The 21,466-nt window shown below is 49.6% G+C and overlaps 1 protein-coding gene across 1 annotated transcript; it reads left to right on the plus strand.

The window, feature by feature from the left end:
• Positions 1-689: 689 nt before the first annotated feature.
• On the plus strand, positions 690-14,985 carry MRGPRD (MAS related GPR family member D; the record flags this gene model as incomplete). Its single annotated transcript, XM_082629319.1, is given in 5 exon segments — positions 690-814; positions 13,966-14,242; positions 14,298-14,725; positions 14,727-14,797; positions 14,800-14,985. Coding segments are annotated over 5 exon segments (1,023 nt in total). The 3' UTR covers positions 14,922-14,985.
• Between the last annotated feature and the right edge of the window lie 6,481 nt (positions 14,986-21,466).

Genomic DNA, 21,466 nt, shown 5'->3' on the forward strand with positions numbered 1-21,466 from the left:
AGATCTGGGAAAACTGCTCACTGCATAGGCCTGGGGAGAGACCAGGGCAGGGGCATTCAGGGTCCAGGGCAGGAGCAGGGCGCCCCTCTTCTGTGGAGAGCCAGGAGATGGCAGGGCGGGCAGGGCGGCTGACGGAGGGAACTGCCCGTCCAGGAGGCAGTACCGCCTGGTGGCTGGCATTCTGCCTGCAGAGCCTGGTCGCCCTTTGCCCTGCCCTGGTGATCGCAGAGAAGGGCTGTAGCACCACCCTCGGGCCGGCTGACCCCCAAGTGCATTGCCCTGATGACCAGCCCCCGGCAGCCCAGCTCCCTTTTCTCACAGCCCCAGCTGCTACTCCAGCAAGGCCACCGCTCTCTGTGGTCCAGTGGCGAAGTTTCCAGGAGCTTCGGGTGATGAAGCCGGGGTGCCCACCTGCCCCTTTTCCAGCCCCTGGGGTGCACCCTCCCCAGCCTCTCCTCCACACACCAGTCAGAGAATCCCTGGAAAGCAGAGTTGGAGGCCACCACAGCTGATGCTTCTGGGGACTCAAGAAACCAAGTGGGGTCCTGACGACACGTGTCAGGAGGTGGGGTCAGGAACACCGGCTGGAAAGCTCCCAGTGGCGCAGGCCTCCCTCCACACGGTGGAACGGCCTCTCAGGCCTGCAGGTGCCCCAGGGGGCCGTCCAGGGCCTGGATCCTCGGGGCGCAATGCATCCCAGCCCCTGGGGCTCCCCTCTTCCTCAGGAGCCCCGAGCCCCCCGTGAGGAGCTGCCCCCCACCCAGGAGCTCGACGGCTCCTTCCTCCCCCTGCCATGGCTCAGAACCCAGGCCCGGTAGGTGGGTGGGCAGCCCTCACCAACTAGCAGAGCCTGGAGGTCAGGGCAGGGCTGGGCCTGTGTATGAATGTACACGTGCCCTTGGCAGACGCTAAGCCGAGAAGGGCGGGGGGCGAACTCTAGGAATGGGGCCTCTCCGGCCCCGGGACCTTTCTCCCTGAAGTCTTGCTAGGGAGTCAGGCCTCTTCTCCTTTCTGCCACTCCAGCCCCCGGGCAGCATCCAGGCACAACCTGCCCACGCCCTGACCACCTCGCTTCTGCGCTAGTGTTTCTGTGCTGCTGGTGGGGAAAAGGCCCAGATGCCCACAAGCAGAAGCCTCAGGCCCTCGACCAATGTCCTCCTCCCTCCTTTGGTATTTAATTACTGAAGGGGCCACGGAGCCCACTGCAGGGGTGGGGTGATGTGCCTCTGCTATCCCCACCCCCCTAAAACGGCATATCCGGGCCCCGCCGTGGTGACCAAAAGCCTCCTTCTTTCTGGGTGTCCCATAAAGGCAGGAAGTCAAGGGTCCCCAAACATCACAGATTTCCACCCTGAAACTGCCTGGGGCAAAGGGTCTGGCCATTCTCCTTTGACAACTGCTGGGCAACAGAGTCATAGAATCGTGATTCGGGGAGTGAAGTCCCGTACCTACCAGGCAGTTTCTAGGTGGCTGGACAAAGAAAGAACACTTGTTCCCCCGCCCCCAACAGGATATGAGGGAGGGGAGAGCCACAGGCAGGACAGAGCTCTCCACCTTTTCATACTTCCTGTCACCGCTGTCTCTACAAACGTGAGCAAGTGGGGAAACACACTCTTAGGTACACACGGGATACACACGGTCAAACTTGGAAAGCCAGAGCAAGCCTCAGGGAGGCCGGGGACTGCCACCCATGAGCCGTGGGACCTCGGTCTGCGGTGGCTCAGTGTCCCCACACACTACGGTCAGGGCGCAGGGCGGCCACTGAAGGAGGGACATTCTCGGGAACAGCCAATGCCAGCACTGCTGGTCAGGGCAATGACTGTCATTTCTTGAGGACCTACTATGTTCAGTGGGCCCTGGGCTGAGAGCTCCATGTGCGAATCTCATTTAATCTTCAGGACAGGGCTCTGCAGTACAGACTATCAGCAGCCGTGGTGGACACCAGTGTTTACAAATGGCGTTCCTCGTCCAAGGTCAGTCCCGCCAGGTGGACAGCCTTGGCTGGAGACCCAGTCATCATCAGGCACAGTGGTTTTCTTGTTTCCCTGGAAGCTCAGACCTCTGACCTCTGCAAAGCACTGGGAGTTGGGGTTCTGGGGTGATGCATGAAGTAGACAGGGCAAGCCCATCGCCGTCCAAGGACGCCCTGGATCGGCCTTGTTGGATTACACAGTCAGTAGAGACCAAAGGAGAGGACAGCCCGGTTTTAGGCTGTAGATGTCTGGAATGGATTGGGGGATGGGAATGGATGCGTGTTCAACAGACGGCACAGTGAACAGCCTGGAAGCTGATGCCTCTTCCGTCTCATCTTCCATCCTAATAAGAGGAAATGGAATGCCTCTCTGGCATCCGCCCAGCTTTCCTGAATATCCTGCCAGTATCGTTTTGAGATAACTTGGGGTTTATATTCTATGCCAGAATTTTGAAGCCCAAGATCTTTTCTGCACAGCTTGGTTCAGAACCCTCAGCCAAGAGGATTCCTCTGTCTAGGGAACCAAAGGCTTCCTTTAGAAAATGAGACAGAGGGGTGGGTCCATTTATGGTCCAGACTCTCAATGCTTGGGAAGAAGCTCCAGCCCAAGGAATTGTGCCCTTAAGCAGGTTGGCTACAAGGCTGGGGAGCTCTGCAAATGTATTGCAGAATCTTCCAGAGCCAGGACAACTGAGAACATGAGTACAAAAGTATTACATTCTCAGCCAGTGGGGGCTGGAGAGTAGCCAGTAGGGGTTTGGAGAAAACAACAGGACACAGTTCACAAAATTAAAACTCATGGAAAACTCTGCTTCAGTGAGTCAGAATGCCAGCGCCAAGTTTCCTGGCAACTCAGGAGAAGGCTTCCCTAATCAGACAGATTTTTTTTTTTAATCTTTGTAATTGATTTAATGGCGGTCTAACTGATATACAATAAGATACATCCATTTAATATGTAGCTCAATGATCTTTGACACATGTGTACATGCTCATGTCATCACCGAATCAATGCACAGAATGCTTCCAACCCCCAGAAAAGAACATTTCCATCACCTCCCCCAAAGTGTCCTAGGGCATCCAGCCCGTCATCCCGCCTCCGCCCCCACCCTGAGGCAACCACTCATCTCGGCTTTATGTCACTCTAACTTCTAGATTACAGATTAGTTTCATAAGCAGATTTTTTATCAGCCAGGACTTTTGGTGACAAGTCACAGAAACCCCAGTTTCATCTAGTTTTGGTGGAGGGGTGGGTGGTATAGGTGGAGTGTATGCATGTGTTTGAGGGAATTCACTGACTCACATACCAGGAAAGTTCCAGAGAGCATAGACTACTCTTCATTGCGGTGTGTGGGCTTCTCATTGCAGTGGCTTCTCCTGCTGTGGAGCACAGGCTCTAGGCACATGGGCTTCAGTAGTTGTGGCACGTGGGCTCCGTAGTTGTGGTTTGAGGGCTCTAGAGCGCAGGCTCAGTAGTTGTGGCTCACAGGCTTAGTTGCTCCATAGTATGTGGGATCTTCCTGGACCAGGGATGGAACCCGTGTACCTTGCATTGGCAGGCGGATTCTTAACCACTGCATCACCAGGGAAGTCCCCAGAAGTGATTTTCAATTCAGACATAGCTGGATCTGGGCCCCTAATGATGTTCCCTCGGTTACTTTTCTTTTTTCCGTTTCTCATCTCTGCTTTTATCTGCATTGCCTTTATTCTCAATGAATCAACTCAACAGCAGGTGACTAGCAGTTCCTAGTTTATATTGGACAAATTCAGCAATTCCAGCAGAAAGAGAGCATCCCTTTCCTGATAATTCTGGCAGAGGCCCATCACGCTCACTGGCCAGGCCCCATTCACCAGCCCTCTCCTGGAGCAGGGGGCAGACTGGGGAGGAAGGAGGATGCCCACCTCACCAAAACCCAACAGGCTTCGAGTGGGGAAGAGGTGAGCTCAAACAAAAAGCACGAAAAGGAGATGCTAGCAGGCAGAGTGGCAAATGTGGGCCACATTCCACCACCCACACACCCACTTCTTTCCACGTATTGATATGATTTTATAATGTTCCTACCCCAAATCTGTAGCTATATTATTCACAGCAGAAAATGCACTTCCCTCTCTCCCCGAGAAGAGAGACAATCCAGAGTCAGTTCTGGGGACTGATACCCCAGCACCAAGCCCAGGATCTGTGGGCCATTTGCATCTCTGTCCATCAGATCCAGAGGCACTTCCTCAAGGACTGGTACCCAATCCTAGTGATGGGTACCATCCCTCCAACCCAAATGATGATGGCCACTCTCAAGACACACAATTCACAGTGGACAGGACAAAGGAAATAACTATGATTTTTTCTTTAATCCCATTTGGAAAAGGAGAGAACAGAAACAGCACACAATGGTAGTGGTCCATAGCATATTCTATGCTGAACAGGAAGTAGTAAGGACTGGCAACGAGGGAGGTTCTTGATTGGCCAATAAGCATGGTCGCCAGAATCCAAGATGGCCCCCAACAATCCACCTCCTGTATCCAAAGACTTGTGTAGTCCCAGCTCCATGAGTGTGGGCTGGACCAGATAACTTGCTTCTAATCAACAGAATGGAGCAAAGATGATTAGGCTACGTGAGACTGTGACTCCCATCTTGTGAACAGACGCTCCCCCGAGCTGGCTTTGAGGAAGCAAGCTGCTGTGTTGCAAGCTGCCATACTGGGGAGACCCCGACAGCAAGGAGCTGAGGGCAGCTTCTGACCAACAGCCAGCAACACACTGAGGCCTTCAGTCCAACAGTCCGCAAGGAGCTTCATCCCGCCAACACCTGTGGAAGTTTGGAAGCAGGTAAGACACCTCCAGAGACCACTTCCTGATGGTCCCACAGGACGAGGCGTTGCTGCCAGATTTGGGCAATGCTGCCCTCTGGACGCCTTCATGGTGCTTGGTTTCTTTGCTTTCGGTCAGTTCCATGAGCTGGTAACCAAGACCAGATTCCTTGCTGAGTCACTCTCCTTGAATCTAAATTCAGATCCATGGTATTCTAGCCCTTGGGAGCAGTTCTGGAGGGCTCAGCCATCCCTCTGGCCTCAGCTGAATGGCCTCTGTGAGACCTCAGAGCCATGAAAACAATCGCCCTGGGAGTAGGCAGCAGAGCTGATCTGCCTCCCGGGCAGAAAGTGGGGCTTCCTCATGGTCATCCCACCGGGACACTCAGGTCACCTCAGGAAACTGCCCAAGTCTCCGGCTAACAGGTGGCAGAACTCGGACTTGAAACAAGGTCCTGAAGGCCAGGCCCGGTGCTCCCTCCCCCCCAGCCTTCCCCAAGCAGAGCACTGGGAGAGAACATCAGCCAGAGCACCTCCACGTGGATGTAACCCACAAGGGCCCCCATTCCCTCCAGAGCCCCACCCTACCCCCCACCGATGGGGCCCGCTGATGCTCTGAGGTTGCCTCGGCCATCCCAGTCGGCCTTCAGGAGGGGGGGCATTTCCGGGATGGCGTAGGAGAAGGGTGACCCTCCCATCGCTCCTCATGGGTGCCCAGTCTCATGCTCCATTCCCCTGCAATCCAGCCATCCCCCAGGTGGGGAGCTGGGGAGGCCACGCCTGGCCAGGCCCATTAGCCCCCAGCTGGCTCCTCTGCAGGCCTCCCAGGGGGTGAGGCCCGTGCCATTCGTGCATTTATACCTCAAGCTTCCCTTCCCGCTTCTCAGAGGGAGCAGGCGGAAGGTTCTCTGGGGGCCCCAGGGACTGGGCGCCTCTGAGGCCAGGGTGGGGAGCAGCAGAAGACAGTTCAGAGCATCCCTGCTGAGCCAGGACGGGGGCAGGAGAGACTTGGGGCCTTGGGGCAAAGGGGTGCTGCCGAGACTCCAAACACCAGAGCGAGGAGGGGGCTGCCACCTTCCCTGAAGGACTGAGCGTCACGTCGGGGAACAGGGGAGCAGCCCCTGGTTTCTACTCTCTGGGTGGAAGCAGGAGGCCACGCCAGTGACAGGTGATCCGCTGCTAGCCCCAGGTAAGCATGCAGCCCTGCCAAGTGCAGCTGGATGACGTGGGCAAGTGTTTCAGCTTCTCCAAGACCTCATCTCCTAAATAAAACGAACTAGTGAAGACTACCTTTAAAGTATTTAAAGGGGTGACGAGTTCTTATCACCCTCTGGGGCGCCTGCCACTTGGAGAGCCTCCAGCAATGGTGACAGCAGAGCCAGGACAAAGGTGAGACAAGCAGGTATCACGGGGAAGACAATTTAAGGAGAAGACATACAATTCGTTTTTGAAGAATCAGCTTATGAAACAACCAGGTGATTTATTCTCATGTATGTAAAAAAATGTATATGTAAATGCACAGAAAAAAACCTTCAAGTATATAATCACACAGTAAATGGTGATACCCAGGGTGAAGGCAGGGCAAAACCTTCTTTCTTCTTTACCATTTGAATCTTTAAAAATAAGAATGTTGGGGCTTCCCTGGTGGCGCAGTGGTTGAGAGTCTGCCTGCCGATGCAGAGGACGCGGGTTCGTGCCCCAGTCCGGGAGGATCCCACATGCCGCGGAGCGGCTGGGCCCATGAGCCCAGCCAAAAAGGCTGTTTGGGTATCTAATCTATGTAAATTTTTTTATAGGCTTAAAGTACAAGAAGAAATGGACAGCAGCATAATAGTAGTGGGAAATAACACATTTCCGTACGTCTTTCGTGGAATAGATAAAAATTCACACAAGGCTTTCGAGGACAGGAAGATTAAAGCTAACTCGTAGATTCTGTATTTTAAACCATCATCCATCGACAAGCCGTGAGTGAGCATTTACTCCTGCAGGGATTGTGCTGGGGACCAGAGGCCGTGGACAGGGATCAAGCCAGACTCAGGCCGGCCTGGGGGGCAGACACGCCAGCTGAACTAGTGTGTAAGGGAAGGAGGGTGAGGGTGTCTGGGGAGCACGCAGCATAGCACTGAGTCTAGGGGCCACTCCACGTTTATTGAGTGCCCACTGTGTGCCAGGACCTGACTCAGGGGTAACCAAGACACAAACTCCCCCCGCTGTCCAGGGGACCTCACTGCAGTGAAGCGAGGCGTGAACAACCACCTGGTCCATTTTCATGCCGTGTACATGTTGTTTACTTTTATTTGGAAGTATTCACCATTCATTATTTCCTTTCATTGGTGCATTAATCTGCTCAGCTGCCATAACAAAATACCTCAAACAGAGGGCATAAAAAAAACAGACATTTATTTTCTAACAGTTGTGGAGGCTGGAAGCCTGAGATCAAGATGCCAGACAATTCCATGCCAAGTGATGGCTCTCTTCTTGGCTGGCAGACCACCGCCTTCTCATTGTCTTCACATGGCAGAGGGGTGGGGGACAAGGAGGTGGGGAGAGAGAGAGAGAGAGAGAGAATGCTCTGGCATCTCTTCTTAAAAGGACACCACTCTTACTGGATTAGGGTCCCACCCTTATGACCTCATTTAATCTTAATTATCTCCCTAAAGGCCCAGCTCCAAATACAGTCACGTTGGGGATTAGGGTTTCAACAGATGAATCTGGGGGCGCGACACCATTCAGCCCTCTTTTTTTCCCTCAGTCCCAATATTTGATCTCCCTTCTATTTTCTCTGAAAGAGAAGATACCTAAAAAAGAGCAGCCGCATCTTCCCACCTCGTGTCCTGCACCCATGACTGGACTCTCCGCTTCCCTCTGGGCTAACACCCCAGCTCCTAGCCGGGCCAATCCCTGGGCCGTACCCGGTCCTATGGGTTCTCACCTCCCCCAGGACCCCTTCCTGAAGCTTTCGTGATCATCAGCTTTCCCCCTCTCTGCTGAATCACACCCATCTGCATGCAAACAGGCAATAATATCCTTCTTTTAAAATAGGTAAAACCAGGGACTTCCCTGGCAGTCCAGTGGTTAAGACTCTGCGCTTCCACCGCAGGGGCACATGTTCAATCCCTGGTCGGGGAACTAAGATCCCGCATGCTGTGCGGCACAGCCAAAATAATAATAATAAAATAAAGTGAATAAAACATCTGCCTGCAAATCTCATTTCTCTGCCCTCCACACCCACCTACCCATTATGACAAATCCCTTCAGAAAGCCACCCGCACTCCCTGACTCCACGGCTGGCTTTGGGGGGTCTCTGCTGCTGATTGCCGCCCCCTTGGAGGGGTCTTCTGGAACCACCAGCCCCTCCCAGCCCTGCCCAGTCTACCTCTTCCTCCTGCTCTGTTATCTGTGAGAGTCCGGTGAACACTCCTGCATAACTGCTTCTGTGACAGTTACCACATCAGAAGCTGTGTTCTTTTTTTTTTTTTTTTTTTTGCGGTACGCGGGCCTCTCACTGTTGTGGCCTCTCCCGTTGTGGAGCTCAGGCACCAGACGCGCAGGCTCAGCAGCCATGGCTCACGGGCCCAGCCGCTCCACGGCACATGGGATCTTCCCGGACCAGGGCACGAACCCGCGTCCCCTGATCGGCAGGCGGACTCTCAACCACTGCGCCACCAGGGAAGCCCGGAAGCTGTGTTCTTCTTGCTGACCGACCACTTCCCCTCAGAACCTCAACCCCAGGAGAGAAGCAAGTGTCTGTCTTCTTGTCACTAGCACCCCCAGGACCTGGAGTAGCTTTGGCCCCGTCTGCCCTCAGTCAGCGTTTGCAGGGTGGATACCTAACGAATGCTAGGAAGAAGCAGGCAGGGGCAGGGTGGGTGGGAGGTGCCGGCCCGTGTGCATCTCCCCCCTCCCCACTCAGCAGGGGCGGGACCCTGTCCTCCCCTCCTGGGAGAGCGGCCCAACCCAGGTCACTTTGTGCGGCTTGAGTGGATGTGTGTTCACGGAGCCCTGTGGGCAGCAACCCGGCAGCAGTGGCCTAGGATTGTGGAGGAGGGGTCCCGCTGGCTGGAGAGGGGCCGGGGGAGTGCCCGTCTGAGCCCCGGGAGGAGCCTCATTTGATCCTTCAGGGCACCCCCTTCAACTGGCCTCTCCCAGCTGCCCTCGGACCTCAGTACCTTCCAGCCCCACCCAGCCTCCGAATCCCCACCTCGTTAGTTACCCCCCCTCCCCGGTCCATCTCCGCACCCGGCGGTCGGTGTAACTGTCTAACTGTGTATTCCCCACCTCCTGCCAGCTGTGAGTTCTGTGAGGATGGGCTCTGTCCATCAGAGTCATTGTTGTACCTGTGTTCTGTGTGTTCGCGTGTACACGTATATACATGTATGGGCGTGTGTGTGTGTACGCACACGTACTATATGTGTATGTGTGTGTTGTCTGCATGTATATGTGGTATTATGTGTGTCTGCTATATGTATGTATATATGTATATGTGCCTAAATATATGTGCTATTGTATATGTAGTATGTTTATATTGATATATAGATGACACGTGCTGTGTGAACTATATGTAGGTATATGTTGTGTGTGCACGTGTATGTATATATGTGTTCTCTCTCTATAGAACTATGTAACTAGCACGTAGTATAAATTTGTTAAATATTATTTAAACTTGTGTTGAACCTAAAGGAAAGACTTCTGACTGTAGCCACAAGGTACCTTTGGAGGTTGGTATCTGTGTGACATGGTACCATGCTTCCACTGTGGCTACAAAGAAACGTGGGAGAAAACAATCTCCTCCCACCCACCCAAATAGAATACAGAGCTGAAAGATGAAAGATGGGAAGGGAAATCTCCAGGTGCCCCAGGAAACTTGCAACTAGAGCTGGTGCCAATGGCCCAAGGTACATCAGACAGGTAGAGGCTCCAGGGGGCAGGGGCTAGGTGGGGCTGGGGCGAGGAAGGGGAGAGGGGCTGAGAGGTAGCCTTGGGGCAAAATAAGGAGAGAGAGCTTGATCAGGGGGAACTCCATGAGGCCAGAACCTGGGAGGACCCCGCTGCTTAAAGAAAGCAATGTTCATCCCAATGTCTTTAGGACCTTCTCCCTGCCTTAGGGAGAAGGAGAAGGGAAGGGGGCTGGGGGGGAGGGTGAGTGGAGTTGGACACCAATTCGAGTAACCAAAGCCCCAAATTTGTACCATTCACAGGTGTAGAATCTGAATTTACACCAAATCTCCAAGCCAAGAAATTCAGGGACTTCCCAGGTGGCGCAGTGGTTAAGAACCTGCCTGCCAATGCAGGGGACACGGGTTCGAGTCCTGGTCCAGGAAGATCCCACATGCCGCGGAGCAGCTAAGCCCGTGCACCACAACTACTGAAGCCCGCATGCCTAGAGCCTGTGTTCTGCAACAAGAGAAGCCACCGCAATGAGAAGCCCACGCACCTCAACCAAGAGTACCCCCACTCGCCACAACTAGAGAAAACCCACATGCAGCAATGAAGACCCAATGCAGCCAAAAATTTTAAAAATTAAAAATTAAAAAGAAATTCAACAAAATCCAAGTCTTGGACCAGTGAAATCCTTTGAAATCCCAAAAGAAGTCAATGCCAAATGTATGAGTAGCAAAACTTTGGCAACCTAGTGGGTCTCGCATAAGAAGAAGTAATGTTATTCCTGTAGAAGACAGTCTCTGTATTTGCAAAGCACATGGGGAATGAACAGGGAGATTAGGAAACATTAATTAAAAATTGATATCAGATCAAATAAACTTTAAGGCTAAAAAAGTATTAAAGATGAGGAAGGTCACTACATAAAAGGTGCAATTCACCAGGATCATATAATATTCTTGGATTTGTACACACTTAACAAAGTTTCAAAATAGGTGAAGGAAAGAGAAAAATGACAAAACTACAATCATAATGGGTTAATATCTGTAGAAGACAAAAAATTAATCGGGATACAGATCATTTAAACAATGCAATTTTAAAAGCTTCATCAAATAAGGTAATAAAGTAAACAGAGGGACTTCCCTGGTGGTCCAGTGGTTGGGACTTGGCCTTCCAATGCAGGGGATGTGGATTCGATCCCTGGTCAGGGAGCTAAGATCCCACGTGCCTCGTGGCCAAAAAACCAAATTCAATAAAGACTTTAAAAAAATAAATAAATAAATGTACAGAAATTGGCCATCTCTTATGCTACCAAGTGAGTCTCATAAATACCAAAAAATTGACCACATTATCTGGCCACAACAGAATATTAGAAACCAATAACGAGAAGACAGCCAAAGCATGTATTGTAAAATGTATTTCTAAATAATTTATGGACATTTAAATTTTAAATTTTAAATGTTTTAAATGGTTTTAATTTGTAAAAGATTTAGATATCAACAACAATGAAGACACTACATATCAAAACTCATGAAACATCTAAGGAAATACTTAGTAGCATATTGATAGCCCTAAATACCTATTAGAAAAAGAACATTTGAAAATTAATTACCAGAGAATTCAACACAAGAAGCTGCAAAAAGAATCACAAGGTAAATCCAAAGAAAGCAGAAGAAACAAAAGCATAAACTGAGAAAATGGGAAGCAAAGAAACAACAGAGTTGATTTTTTAAAATAATAGTTCTTGAAAACAAACCTCTGGCAAACTGATAAAGAAAAAAAAAGAGCAAAGGCACAAATTTAAAATGGCAAATAGAATTGAGGTTTTAAAAATTGTAAAAGAATACCATGTAAAGTATTATACCAATAAATGTGGAACCAGAAAGCATGAGCAATTTTCTAGAAAAATAACTTTACTTACTTTAACTCAAGAAGAGAATGAAAATCTAAACAAACCTAAAATATTAAATAAATTGGAGTTTGGGGTTTTTTTTTCCAAAGCCATGCGTATCCACTAACACTCACATAAAAATTACCAGACCAGATGGCTTTACCTTCTGCCAAATGTTCAAAGAAAGATAATCCTTACATGATACAAATTGTTTTAAAGGGTAGAGAAAAAGGACTCTCTCTCCAAGTCATTTTATGAAGCAGTATAACCTTACAGCTTTGAAATAAAAAACAGACAAAGATAGCACCAGAAGGGAAAATTATGGGCCAATTTCACTTATGAACGCAGATGAAAATTTTCTAAATAAAATCAGAACAACAGGAGGTAAAAAAAAAACACAAAAAAAACAGAGCAAAGTAGAAATGGTTTATCTTAGAAATATAAGGATGAATGAACACCAGAAAATGTATCAATATATATTCACCACATAAATAGACTAAGGGAGAAAAAAGAGAAAATTATTAAGTAGACACCACAGGAAAAAATCATGATAAATTTCATCATTCATTTATAACAAAAAACTCTTAAAAAATTAAGAGGGAAACTTTCTCACCTTGATAAAAGATACTACCAAAAACTTAGAGCAAATACCATATCTAATGGAGAAACATTAGACACATTTTTTTTAAGATTAGCAGGGAGATAAATGTGCCTGATTCCAGTCATTGTTCAGCATAATGCTAGGTGTTCTGGGCTATGCTATAAGACATGAAAAAGAAATTAGAGGTATGAGGACAGTTACATAGAAAATCAAAATACTCAATATACAAAGTGATAGAAATGATAACCTAAATGAGGTCATTTGCCTGATTAATAAAAACTACAAAAATCATCAGTGTGTCTCTACACCATCAATAATCAACAGGAAGATATCCTGTAGCCATGATGGAGTAACTGGTACTAGACTAGCCCTCCCACTGTGAACAACCAAAAAACTAAAGAAAACATAAGAAACAACTGTTTTCAGATATTGGACAAGAGGCATCCCAGAACTACAATCTCTGAGGCAAGAGAAATATGAGGTGAGCTCTAGTATCACCCCAGCTTTCTGCTTGGAGCTACTCTCTGGACAGTGGTAGAGGAAGTGGGGAAAGCCAGGCACAGCATGGTGGTCTCCCTGAGTTAAAGATAGAGAAGTCAGACTTTGGGGAGATTGAAGTGGCTGGAATTTTTGAGATGGAGTACCAGAGAGAAGGGAGCCAGCTACTCAGAGAAAGAACTGCAAAAATCTGCAGAGGGTCCCCTTGAGTCTTTGGTGGAAAAGTAGGCTGGGCATAAAAGGATGAAACTCCATGAAACTGGCAAAGAAAAACTACCTAGTATCTGTCAGTTAAAAACTCCTGGGGGGCTCACACAAAGCCACATATACTTTATTTTTTCTTTAACATTTATTTGTTTGGCTGCACGTAGTTTTAGTTGTGACACACCGGATCTTTGTTGCAGCATGCGGGATCCTTTTTTTTTAGTTGCGGCATGCAAACTCTTAGTTGCGGCATGTGATATCTAATTCCCTGACCAGGGATTGAACTTGGGTCCCCTGCATTTGGAGCACAGAGTCTTAGCCACTGGACCACCAGGGAAGTGCCCTGCCACATATACTTTAAAAACAACAACAGTGTGTTAATGTTGTAGGGACAGACAAACCAATGACACAGAATGGAGACTTCAAAAACAGTCCCGTGTATAAATGAGAATATCCTAAAAACATACTGTGGAGTGAAAACAACAACAACAAAAAAATAGCACAAATTCTAAATCACAACATTTATGTAAATTAAAAATACGTTATGGGCAACCACCTGTTTTGAAAGATAATTAGATGTTTAAGGACGTATGTTAAACAGGTTAGAACAAATGTGGGGAGGGAGGGGAGAAAGGATGGAATGAAGAGGGAAACTGAAATGAATAAATGATTTTATTTGAGTTTCAATGGCCTGATGATCCTGGTGCACCATAAAGTCAGGGTATAACTAAACTCTTCTTTGCACCTGAGGTCCAGTTTAAAAAAATTAATTCACAGAATTTGAAGATTTGGGGAGAAAAAAGTGATACTATCATTAGATATAGAAAAGCCTTTGATAAAAGTCAATATGTCTTCATGATGAAAAAAAATAATTAAACTCAAAATAGAAGAGAACCTCTTAGCTTGACAAAGGGCATCTGTAACAACTTTGCATCTGCAACGGTGGACCTGCTGGCAGATCCAGGTAGGGTGGGAGCCATGGGGAACGGGTCATGGTCTGTTGCAAAAAGAACCCAGTGTGAGAGCCCTGAAAGAGGAAAATTGGGGTGGGGGGCTCCCAGGAGTCGCCTGGGGTCCAAGCGACACAGAATCTCATGCTGGTCTATCTCCCTTCTGTAGGATGAACAAGACCCTGAACAGCAGCCAGATCCCGGCAGTAAACTGGAGCAGCCCTGGGGTGCACGTGCTGGGCACAGCCCACTGGATGCTGGGTGCCCTGGTCATGTTCACCTGCGTGGGCAGCATCATGGGCAATGGCCTGGTGGTCTGGCTGCTGGGCTTCCATGGGCAGAGGGGTCCCTACAAAGTCTGCATCCTCCACCTGGCCCTGGCCGACCTCCTCATGCTCCTCTGCATGGTCTCCACGCCCAGCCTAGAAAGCATCCCACTGGGCCGCGTGGGCCACATGGCCGACCCACGAGGTGGTGAGGAGGGGGAAGCACTTCGCCTAGGTGGCAGGCCTGAGCCTGCTGACGGCCATCAGCGTGCAGCGCTGCCTCTCTGTCCTCCTCCCCGTCTGGTACGAGTGTCACTGGCCCCGGCACCTGCCGGACACGGTGTGCGTCCTGCTCTGGGTGCCGTCCCTCCTGCTGAGCACACTGGCCTCGCTCTGCAGCAGGCTCTGGCACCGGGACGAACGGCGGTGCTTCACGGTGGACTTGACTGTCAGCATCCTCATCACAGGGGTCTTCACGCCTGCGATGGCCACGTCCAGCCTCACCCTCCGCACGCAGGCGCAGAGAAGCTCCCAGTGGCGCCGGCCCACGCGGCTGTACGTGGCCATCCTGGCCTCCGTCCTGGTGTTCGTCTGCATCCTGCCCCTCGGCATCTCCGGGTTCCTCCTCTACTGGCTGGACCTGCCCCAGCAGATGAAGACTGTCCAGCCGCTTCGCCCACCTCTCCTCGGCCGTGAGCAGTAGCGCCAAACCCGTGATCTACTTCCTGGTGGGCAGTCGGGGCGGCCGAGCCTGCGGGAGCCCCTGGGGGCCGTGCTGTGCAGGGCGCTGTGGAAGGAGCCTGAGCTGGAGGAGGGGCAGACGCTCTCCACTGGCACCAAAGATAAGGAAGGGGTCTGAGAGCACCGCGCCCTGGACGCCGCCTGCCTGGCTGGCCGGCTGTTGGGAGCCACGCAGGCTTTGCGTCTCACCCTCTCGGGGTCCCCTTTCTATCTGCCAAGGCTCCCCCACTGAATGTCATGTCTCAGATCTCACAATGCAACTCATCTGGAAAGATGAACCGTAATTTTTTTGCTTGGGGAGGAAGTTCTGGCTAGAGGGCAGATGTCAGCGTTCAGCCCTGGCCTGTTTGATGCTAATTATCTAAATCGTCTCTATAGGTGGGTAGCATGCATCCCATTTGGGTGGGAAGGGTCATCCTCCCAGCCTCCTCCCCCAAGACGGTATCTTAGTACAGGAAGTGGGATGTGGTTCATGTGACCCTGTGGCCCCAGGCTGGTCCTTGGGCATGTGCTGGTAGCAGCTGGCCGCCGGGCGATGCCCCTGGTCCACCTTCCACCAGGTGTCCGGCTGACCCCCTCCATCCCTGCAGGCTGCAGCCAGTCAACTGTGTTGCCACTGCTGACCCAGCTCCCGCTGGCCGTGGGTCATGAGATGGCCTTGTCCTCCAGGTGGCCCCTGGGTGGCACCTGACCCCTGGCATTTGCCTTCGGGACACCTTGCACCCACAGCAGGTCTGATTGCTTTCCCCCAGGAGGCCACACTGCAGCCGGAGAGCCCCTGGCCGACCCCTCTGGAGAGGGACAATTGTTGAGGGGATGGTGCCCCAGGAGGCGGGGGCAGCTTCATCCCAGAGACCCACGTGACTAGCAGAACGAGAGTCTGTGCTCCAAATGATTGCCACCCCCCCACCAGGGTCTCCCTCAGCTTGCCCCAGCACTTCTCCCTTTCTGGTGCCAAAGTGCAAAGAGGGAAAATTGGGGGCGATGCCTTTCTCCCCGCCCTCCCTCTTTTCTTCCCACCAGCTCCTGAGTCCAGGACAAGAGTGGATGCATCACACCCTTTGCTACCGTCCAGTATCCAGCCTCGTGGCTGGGGGCTTGGGTGGAAAGGGGGCGTCATGGGACATCCATGAAGGGAGAGCATAAAGAGGAGGGGGAGGAAAGACAGGAAGTGGAAAGGGCAGCTCCCGGGACCCCAGCCCCCCTCCACACGGCGGCATCTTGCCGTGTGATCCTATTCTGTGTATCAGTAGCGGAAGAATACTTCATCCCTTCTCTTGGCATCCTTCCGAAGCAGTTCCCAAGCTCCTCCTGAAACATGGAGGCTTCGAGCCAGATGGGGCGAAGGTCAGAGCTTCAGAAAGGAAGAGAAAAGCTCGTTGATAATCTATAAAAATACAGCATCGCAGCAAATCTCCGAGTCTAGAACTGGGAGTCCTGGGAACTAGTGTGTGTGGAGCTGGGGCCAGTCGTCCTTGCCTCCGCTGCCTCCTCCCCCCGCCAACCCCTGTCCTGGCCTCCCCGTGGCATTCACTGAGCTGAGCTGAGGACCGTGCGGCCCCTGGAAGCAGGTGTGCTCTGAGTGCCCTCTGTTCCCTGGGTCACCTGCTTTCCCATCTCAGCTCAGACCCCCAGGTCTGCGTGTCCCAGGGAGGCATGAGAGGTGGAGGCTCTTTATCAGTCAGTCCAGGCATCTTACGGAGCACCCAGCACCAGTTTGGGCCTTGCATGCCATAAGCACTAATAAGTGCTCATTTGGCTAATAAGAATAACTGACACCTGTGTAGTGCTGTATAGCAGAGGGGCTCAGAGAGGCCAAGGTTTTATCCAGCGTCACACAGCCAGCAAATAGAAAGGCTATGATTTAACCCTTATCTTTTGACCACAAGCCCCATCCATGCTCCACAGCCTCCTCTAACCTGGGCAGGAACCATCTGAAGCAGATGGTCGGTGATGAGGGAAACCTCACCTCTTGGGGGTAAGTGAGGTGAGGCCCGTCACGGGGCCCCTCAGCTGCATGTGGAAGGAGAGGAGCCCTAGTAATTGTTCACACAGTTTTGTTTGTTTGTTTGTTTTTTAATTTTTGGCTGCACCATGCGGCATGTGGGATCTTAGCTCTCCGACCAGGGATCGAACCTGTGCGCCCTGCATTGGAAGGTGGAGTCTTAACCACTGGACGGCCAGGGAAGTCCCCACACGGTTATGTTTTGATAAAACTTACTATCTTCTACATCAGGCCATGTGATGCTGGCGCGGCCTCAGGTATCCAGGGGATCTGGCTAAGGGAAAGTGGAGTTGGTGGTACCTGCAGTGTGGGCTTCGTGGGGAATATTTATGTGATTCACAGCCCCCATTTCTGTGTGTAGCTGTGGTCAAGGCAAACCATCTCGGCAAAGGAATGCCAAGTGAGGGTGTTCCCACTACCCACTGTGCCAACTCGCCTGGCATCGTGGAGAAAAATGCAGGCCCAGAGTTGTAAGGAAATCGGAACATCTCCAGAATTGAGTGGGGAGTGGGCAGTGGAGAAGAAATAGGTTTGAAATGTACATAACCGGAAGCTAGTCTATGGGGAGATTCCGTTCTCATGGATGCCTAGTCGGAAGAGTTCTCATCTGTAAGAAATATGCTTGAAATTGCAGCATGTATAGCTGTAAAACATGCTAGACCTTTTTTTGGCTACAGGAGATGTGCAAAAATGCAATTTATCAGACATCCTGTCTTTGTAGGCATAATCCTGACTGGCAAAATGTCTGGGTGAAGTTGCACGTGTTATGCATCTCAGCTATTGTTATTGTTAAATAAATCTGATCATTGAAGAGAAACCAAGTTCTCTTTCTACTTTCTCTATAGAAAACACTACAAAATGTGCAAGAATAAGAACTTGGGGTCACACGGTTGGCGTGGGAGGTGCATCTGGCCTCTGTCACACACTGGCGGTGCAGGCTCGTCAAGTCACTAAGTCTCTCTGATTCTCCCTGTTCGCATCTTGGAAGTGGGGACAATACTAGTCCCTGTCTCCTGGGTTCACAGAGCATTCAATGAGATGATCGTGCTGTGTTTAGCTGTACGTGGCCCACAGCAAGGACTCAGTAAGAGCTTACTATTTGTATGCGTCGGATCTTTTGGAGGACTGGGGAGGGGTGCACCCAGCCTCTGGTCCCCTTTCTTAGGACCCTGCAATTTACTACTTTCCCTCTTTGCAGGACAACTTGGTTAATCAAGGAGACCTCTACTCCAGAGGCCATAGGGGTCCCCTGAGTCTCTTCTATCAGGTCCTCACCATCCCAGAACATCTAAGGGCTGATCTAGGACCTACACTGGCCATGTCCCTCTCTCCCAGGATGCTGAATCATGAAGAGGGCAGGAGAAGCATTTGGAAGTCATCCATTCCCACAGTGGCAACCTGACACTTAACTCAGACCTTGTCCCGATGCTTGTTCTGTTTTCAGGCTGGTTCTCCAGTCTGGGTGTTGATTGCCCAAGCTCTCCGTTCTCTTTCCAGATGATGTCCTTTATTACTTGACCACAAGAGGTTTTTGTTGGCTGCACCAAGGAACACTAACTTACATAAGAACTCCTATAAGAAAGGCAACAGATCTTCCAGTTAATAACGCAGGGCTCTGAGAACTGAGACCTGGCTGAGGGTGCAAGGCTGGTAAAGCATGAGCCCCAAAACTCCCTGCCACGTGGGCTCCCCATAAGTCCCTGGAGGCAGCCCCGCGCTGTGTCCATGAGGTCTTATGTTCATGGAATTTGCAAGGTGATGTATTTTAACCAGGACTGGTTACCCCTGATGCCCTATTCCTCACCAACTCCCCTTGTCACTATCCCCTTCATGGCAGTGACGTTGGAGTGGCCACGGAGGGACATTTGGGGGAGGCTGAGTCGGAGATAGCTTCAGTTTGGGTTTAGTGACAGATATTTACGTAGTTCACACTCACTTCTATGTAACGATGGTTCCCAAGTCTGATTAATGGGTTTACCAGTGTCAGGACACAAAGGGTCTGGGTGGTGGAGGAGAGATGTACAAGCCAGGAGCCAGGCTATGGGAGAGCCTTCCAATCACCAGATTCATAGCATTTTAAATGGAGGAATCCGTTCTCTGGGGTGCTAAGATGTAGCAAACCACTATGATGCACCCTAGATCCCATCAGAGAAAAAGCTGGCCCACACTGCTGTTGACTTCTGCAATGTTTCCAGTGGTTATAGGTGTTCTTTCCGAGTTCATCTTGTAAATGGAATATTTTAACACACAGCCCAGCCTGGCTTCTCCTCTTAAAGAGCTATCATAACGAGAGAGTAGCCCATCACAAAGCTGTTCAAGCCTTCTGTCACGGGGACGGTGACATTTTCAAGACTCCAAAATATATTTTTGAAAACTGGATGACGTGGAAGAAAAACAGAAACTGTAAATAACAAAAAAAAGATTGTTCAAATGTGGAAAGATATTTTGGAACATTTCCAAAAATAGTGAAAAATTATAAACTCTTGGCTTACATAGATATGAAAATGACCTTCTTTTGTTATCCTTTTGTTTGTCTGTGAAAGAAGTAAAAGTTCAAATTAAAATTAATGAACTATGGTAAAAAAGGGATAAAGATAAATAATGAAGTCGATAAAAGTTAGTTTGAAACTGAGAGCTGAATTGTAGCCAAAAGTAATTTCCCAAGAGGAAGAAATCATTTCAGAATAGAAGAAATGAATAAGTTCTTGGATTCTGATAATCTAATTGATGAAGAGAAACGTATCTTAAGAACACACTGGGTGGCTTCCCTGGTGGCGGAGTGGTTAAGAATCTGCCTGCCAATGCAGGGGACATGGGTTCGAGCCCTGGTCCGGGAAGATCCTACATGCCACGGAGCAACTAAGTCCGATCCTACATGCCACAGAGCAACTAAGTCCGTACGCCACAGCTACGGAGCCTGCGCTCTACAGCCCGCAGTCACAGCTACTGAGCCCACATGCCAAACTACTGAGCCTGCGCTCTAGAGCCCGCGAGCCACAACTACTGAAGCCCGTGGGCCTAGAGCCCGTGCTCCGCAACAAGAGAAGCCACCGCAATGAGAAGCCCGCGCACCACAACGAAGAGTAGCCCCCGCTCACGGCAACTAGAGAAAGCCCGCGCGCAGCAACAAAGACCCAACGCAGCCAAAAATAAATAAATAAATAAACTAATTAGTTAAATTAAAATTTTAAAATGTATAGGACATTACCAATAATGAATTGTGGAGCTAAGAAACATTTTTAAACTATTAATATTACAAAATAAATGTTGATCAGCCATGCTAAAAAAAAAAGGATTGAATTACCTTTCAGCTCTCTCTATGGAAAATATTCAACACTATTGACGTATAAAAAGGCTATCAAAGAATGTGCAGCCAAAAAAGGTAGGAAAAACACTGCAGATATTTTTCTCTATTTTGTATTATTTGTGGTATTTGTCAGCTTTTAAAAATCTGTGATTTGCTGTGATTTCTTTTCTCATTCTAAACAAATACTCGTTGTATCTGTCATTATAATTTTGTATTCTTTTTCTTAAAGAGCACCCCCTTCTTTTTTTAATTAATTAATTTATTTATTTTGAATTTTTGAATTTTACTTTATTTTTTTATACAGCAGGTTCTTATTATTTATCTATTTTATACACATCAGTGTATACATGTCAATCCCAATCTCCCAATTCATCACACCACCACACTCGCCACTTTCCTCCCTTGGTGTCCATATGTTTGTTCTCTACATCTGCTTCTCCACTTCTGCCCTGCAAACCGGTTCATCTGTACCATTTTTCTAGATTCCACACATATGTGTTGATATACGATATTTGTTTTTCTCTTTCTGACTTACTTCACTCTGTGTGACAGTCTCTAGATCCATCCACATCTCCACATATTACCCAATTTCGTTCCTTTTTTATGGCTGAGTAATATTCCATTGTATATATGTACCACATCTTTTCCATCCATTCGTCTGTTGATGGGCACTGAGGTTGCTTCCGTGACCTGGCAAGAGCACCACCTTCTTGATAAGCTTTGGGCCCCACAAAATTTTTCCCTGGATGGAAGGCAGAGGAATTCCCGTTCAGACCCTGGGATGGTTAGCAGAACCCCTGGGTCAACGGAGGACAGCCTGAGGAGTGACCATGGAGCTATTTTCATGGAGCCCCGTGAAAAGCAGGAGGAACCCCAGGACTCCTACTGGGGCTCAGGGAGCTGGGGGGCTGGAGGGCTGCTTCGGACAGATCAGGTTACCTTAAGTCAACAGAATGACGGCTCAAATCCCTAATTGCTTGTTTTGAAACCTGGACTAAAACTCGGGGAATTTCTATGCCCATGCTGAAAAAAAACACCTTTTTTTTTTTTTTTTTTTTTAGTAGTCTGGAGGCTGAGACTGATTTGGAAAACGAGCAAACAAACAAACAAACCAAATGAACTCACAATGTGCTTTTGCAATTTGCTGAATTAGAACCTCTGTTGAATTCACCAAGTCATGGGTCTGTTATTCATTCAACAAATATTTATGATCATTTACTGTGAGCCAGGCATTGCTCATGAGAGGCTGCACTTCTGTCCATGGAGATGTTGAGAAGGTTCCAGAAGACACGGGGCACATCCCAACCCTGAAGAGCCAAACTCCCTGGAACCACCCATAGGCATCTCTTGC

This window comes from Mesoplodon mirus (genome assembly GCF_964341445.2).
Source record: "Mesoplodon mirus genome assembly, chromosome: 7".
In the NCBI taxonomy this organism is placed as follows: Eukaryota; Metazoa; Chordata; class Mammalia; order Artiodactyla; family Ziphiidae; genus Mesoplodon; species Mesoplodon mirus.